The following is a 5,358-nucleotide window of genomic DNA, read 5'->3' as shown; positions in this document are numbered from 1 at the left end:
AGTGGATGTGCCGTGATGCAGTCAATTCCGTCTCAGAAATGGGCGGTGTGTACTGCCTGTCTTATTCGCTTGTGATGTTATCAAAATGAATGTGGAATGTTTTCCGAACGCGCATTAGCGGAGGCACGTTGGTGAAATGCGACGTGCCAGTGGCTCTGGAGACCGAAGTGGAAACCTGGAAGGCCTGGATTTCTAATTGGCAACCGACCGGAAAATGCCTTCTTTGAATCCTTTGTTGGTTTGTCTGGTATTCAACAACAGCGATTGATAGTGACAAGTAACTACAAATGCCAACTCTAACCTGCTGGGCCGGTCCCCACTGGGATGAATTGAATGAATTGTGCCCTGTGACCATGTACTGCACTCATTCCAAACGCGGAAGAAAATTTTTACTAATGAGGGCCCTTAGCGTAGAAGACTCGCAGAATTATCAACGTACCTACAGACAGGTGTTCTGGTCTCGCCCCCGCAGCTTTATAAATCCAGCCTTTGGCTTAGATCTCGCAACTCATGTGGGATAAGTTTGTTAGCCTCGGCAACTTTATACGTCGACCCTTTGATTACAGTTCTAGCAACGCATGTGGGATAAGTCCGGTGTAAGAAATTCTCGTAACTGATTTCGTTCCCTGGTACTCTCCGCTGTAGAAAGAGAAGACATAGCTTTACGTAAAATTTCCCTCGGAGTCATAGGGGAATCACCTGAGTGAACTGTGTGTATAGGCATAAGCATATTAGGCATGGCTTTTAGCAATATTTTGCCCGAAAATGGTCTCCCTTTGCGATTCAGTAGAACAGGGGCTCTTCAATTTCAGAATATGAGTCCTGAATTGGTTTGTTTTTTGAAGAAAAAAGTTCCTCTGGTTTTGCCAAGTATTAATGCGCATCTTACTACTAGCCCAGCTTCTGTCCCGTCCACTGTAAAACCCGCTGGTCTTAAGAATCAATTTCTTTCCAATGGCTCTAATAAAAAGTCCAAAGCCTTGGGTAAAGTTGTACAAAAAGAAGCAGAGGTTTCGATGGATTGGAGTCCAATTCAAAGACTGGCAGCTGCGGCTTTGAATTCTATAGAAAGTAGTCTAATTGCATCTGAGAAAGAGCAACCTCTGCCCAAAACAGCCGATCCCCAGGTTCAAATCTCTGGCAATTTTGCGCCAGTTAGCGAGTGCCCCGTAAAGCACGAGCTGCAAGTTTTGGGCACAATTCCAGAATGTCTGGAAGGTGTTTATGTACGCAATGGAGCCAATCCAAGGTTCGAGCCTTCCGCCGGCCATCATTTGTTTGATGGAGATGGTATGATACACGCAGTTGGCTTGAAACAGGGCAGAGCTAGCTACTGCTGCAGATTTACTCGCACGCATCGTTTGTGTCAGGAGGAGAAAATTGGGCGAGCTATCTTTCCCAAGCCAATTGGAGAGCTGCACGGCCACTCGGGATTAAAGAGGCTTACATTGTTTGTTGTCAGGGCTCTGTTTCGATTACTTGATTGCAGCCAAGGCATGGGAGTTGCTAATGCGGGGCTCATGTTTTTCAATGGGAGGCTTCTTGCTATGTCTGAAGACGATTTGCCGTACGCAGTTCGAGTTACAGAAGATGGAGAATTGAGGACTCTGGGTCGGTTTGATTTTGAGGGGCAACTGAAATCTTCGATGATTGCACACCCGAAAATAGACCCTGAAACGGGTGAAATGTTCGCTCTCAGCTACGATGTGATCAAGAAGCCGTATCTCAAGTACTTTATGTTCCGTCCCGACGGGACCAAAGGGCCGGATGTTACAATATCTCTAAAGGAGCCCACGATGATGCACGACTTTGCCATAACAAAGAATTACGTCGTGGTTCCTGATCAGCAGATCGTTGTCCGGCCCCTACAGATGGTCTCTGGAGGATCGCCTGCTATTTATAAAAAGCAGAAAATCCCGCGCTTTGGCGTCTTGCCCAGGTACGATTCAGACGAGAGCCGAATGAAATGGATCGATGTTCCTGACTGCTTCTGCTTTCATCTCTGGAACGCCTGGGAAGACGGAGAAGAAATTGTGGTCATCGGTTCTTGCATGACTCCGCCCGACAGCATTTTCAACGAATCCGACGAGCCTCTCAGAAGCCTTCTGTCAGAGATCAGATTGAACACCAAGACGGGTACCTCCAGTAGGCGTGAGATTGCTCCGCTAAATTTAGAGGCTGGACAAATTAACCGGAACTATGTGGGAAGAAAAACGCAATATGCATATCTGGCCATAGTAGAACCGTGGCCCAAAGTTTCCGGAATCGCCAAGGTGGATTTGCAGGCAAAAGGCAGCCTAGAAGAAAGAGTTGCAGGCAAAATAATGTACAAGGAAGGATGTTATGGCGGGGAGCCCTTCTTCGTACCACGCACATCGGATCCGGGTGCTCCAGAGGATGATGGCTACGTTCTCACCTTCATGCACAACGAAACAACTTGCTCTTCTGAGCTTCTCATTTTGGATGCCAGATCTTCCAACCTGGACATAGTTGCCTCAGTGAAGCTACCTTCCAGAGTCCCCTATGGTTTCCATGGCACATACATGAGTTCTCACGACCTGGCCAAGCAGATACTTGACTTCTGACAGCGACCCCTAGTGCCATGTTTTCTCCTCTTTCATCTTCATTAGATGCAGTGGCAGCAGTATAGCTAGTTCTGTGATATGTATCCTTCTGTGTTTATAATGTTCATGAAAGGGATATTAGAGTGGGTCTTGCCCGGTTCAAATCATGGCTGTTGTATGCGCCACAGAGTAGTTCGTTTCGTTCGTATATACCTGCACAGATGGTCCCTGGTCACCGGATTAGTTATGACCAGTCATAAATGTAATTAGTTTTGGCTCTGTTCTTGTTATATAAATCTATATGGTGTATCTGTCCACAACATAGCAGATTTCTTCATGGATTTTTAACTTATATGGGGCTCTATATATAAATGGCAGTTTTCTTGTTTTAATGTCGGTTTTTCTATCGGTCATTCTTTGGGCTATTCGAAACGAGCAGTTGACATCATTTGCATCGCTGTAAAAGTCTCCAAGTTCACGTTTGCAGAATCAATGGTTGGATTTTCAGGAAGTTGGGCCGCCGTGTCTATGCGTTATACGTTCTGGTGGTTTATTGTGCTGCATACTTTTGGGTGGAATTTGTTGTGATTTTCAGAGAAAGTTTTCTTTATTATTCAGAATCACATCTCTCTACATTCTCCAGGAACTAATTTTAAACCATAAATATCAAATTTTGACTAAATTTTCTTTTCATCTAATTTTCGTCCAAACAATCTAAAAATGGCATTGTTACATAACAATTTTGGTTTGGAGGCAAATTTCTTGTCGGTGAGAAAATCTGACTGTTTAAATGTTTGAATAATTTTTGTATAGTATTGTTTTTTTTAATGCTGGAAATAGATTCAGTATCATTAAGGATTTATAAAAGAATTTATGAGACATTGAAAATCTGGAAGTTTAACAATTTATTTTAGATTTCTAAAAAAAATTTACCAAATTTTTTCAAAAATCTAAATAAAAAACATTGACTAGGGATGCCACAAATTTATTTCTGCCAAATTTTATCAAAATCTTACCAAAAGGCATTGTCTACTGATGCCACAAATTCATTTCTGCCAAATATAATCAAAATCTTACCAAAAGCATTGCCTAATTTACCAGGACGGCAGTGATGCTGGATCAAAAAGTCAGAAAGAAATTCAAAAAATCAGAATCTGCCAAATTTTATCAAAATCTTACCAAAAGGCATTGTCTACTGATGCCACAAATTCATTTCTGCCAAATATAATCAAAATCTTACCAAAAGCATTGCCTAATTTACCAGGACGGCAGTGATTTTTTTGCTGGAATCCAATAAAAAAATCAAAAAGTCAGAAAGAAATTCAAAAAATCAGAATACTAGTGTTTGAATCTTTTTTAGGGTGGAAATGGATTCAGCCCCATCAATTTTCTTATGATGGAAATAGATTAAGCACCATCAAAAATCCCTGGGACACCCAAAATCCTAAAATATGACAACTGTAACCCAGATTTTCAAAAAATACTACCAAATTTTATCATAATCTTATCCAAATTATCATTATTTTCCAGACTAATTTGTGTGAGTTTTTTAAAACTACCGCTCTTACGAAAATTCTCATTATCTTCTCCAGGAAAATGTAATAGTCAGACTACACTCTCCAAATACTTATAATATTTAGATAATGCCGTTTATAATGTTTAGACAACGCCGCCTTTCTGTTATGTAATGGCGTAAGCATCTTTAATGTATTCAGTCACGCTATCTGGGTAGGCGTCAAGCCGTTATCGTGCTTGGAATGTGGTTAGTTATCTGGGATTCTTCCTTAATTGTGGTTAGCTTTTTATTTCCTTAGAGACCTAAATATTATTTTAACTGTATATGGCAAGTTATCCACATACGATGGATCAGTCGTCCAACAGAATCACAACAATGATGTGGACGACGAAAGATCGGGCAAGAAACAGCTCAGCCGTCATCGTCGTCATCGTGACGTTATATGGATTATTTGTTTATGTATTTAGTTTATTTATGTGAGAATATTTGTGTTTTATGATTTCGTGTTTTTTTATTAAGATAGATGCATTAAAAATATGTACCTTTTTCCCAGGGCCATTTAAAATATGTACATTTTGAAATTCTGTAATTATATAATTAGAAGTTATTGAGAACTGCTTTAAAATTTTAGTTAAAATTATTTTTAATTTAATTTGAGGTAATATTACTATCGAAAATGTTTTCTTAATTGTTCAATGTTTTCTTAATTGTTCAATGGATAATTTAGATTTAGAAGATGTTTAATATTGATTACATTATTGAATATGAGGAAAATATTATTTTATAAAATAAGAATAATGTTAAAAATATTATTGTGTGAGTAAAAGTTAGGAAAAAAATAAATTAAGATATTATAAATATGTTATAAATTTAATTTTAAAAAATAAAAGTATATTTTTGTCTTGACTAACGTAAATAAGTAAGTGTTTCTAAAATAAAAACAAATTTTAGTGAATTCATAGTGAAGTTAGCTATTGTTCAATTCCCAAAATATCTTGGATGAAAGAGATTGTGAGCTTTATGATCGTAAGAGGGTTGAAAATGAAAATCACTTTCTTTTAGATTGTCCATCATACTCATATTAAATCTAAATTTCAAAATATTTGTCATACTACCAACCTTCTTAACCTTTTAACTCAATAATCATAATTAAAAAAAAAAACCATAATTTTTGAAGTAAAATTTGAACAAATCTCTTAAAAAAAAAATTTAACAAGTTAAAAAAGAAAATAAATCCTTGAACTAAATTTAACTCTAAAATTTCTCCCTTTTTTCTTT

At 38.4% G+C, this 5,358-nt stretch overlaps 1 protein-coding gene across 1 annotated transcript; it reads left to right on the top strand.

The window, feature by feature from the left end:
• Window positions 1–427: 427 nt before the first annotated feature.
• Window positions 428–2,916, top strand: LOC149223265 (9-cis-epoxycarotenoid dioxygenase NCED3, chloroplastic-like). Its single transcript, XM_089383261.1, has one exon. It carries the CDS (start codon window positions 738–740, stop codon window positions 2,583–2,585), a length of 1,848 nt encoding a protein of 615 aa, XP_089239387.1. The 5' UTR covers window positions 428–737; the 3' UTR covers window positions 2,586–2,916.
• The last annotated feature ends 2,442 nt before the right edge of the window (window positions 2,917–5,358 follow it).

The sequence above is a fragment of the Pinus tabuliformis genome, chromosome Q, assembly GCF_031772625.1.
Source record: "Pinus tabuliformis cultivar Carrire ecotype Pingquan chromosome Q, CPIR1, whole genome shotgun sequence".
NCBI lineage: Eukaryota > Viridiplantae > Streptophyta > Pinopsida > Pinales > Pinaceae > Pinus > Pinus tabuliformis.
This window is presented reverse-complemented; position numbering and strand designations above follow the sequence as displayed.

Bases quoted from the DNA above. Each gene is read 5' to 3' on its own strand.
- LOC149223265 (XM_089383261.1), top strand. From the start codon at position 738: ATGGCTTTTAGCAATATTTTGCCCGAAAATGGTCTCCCTTTGCGATTC.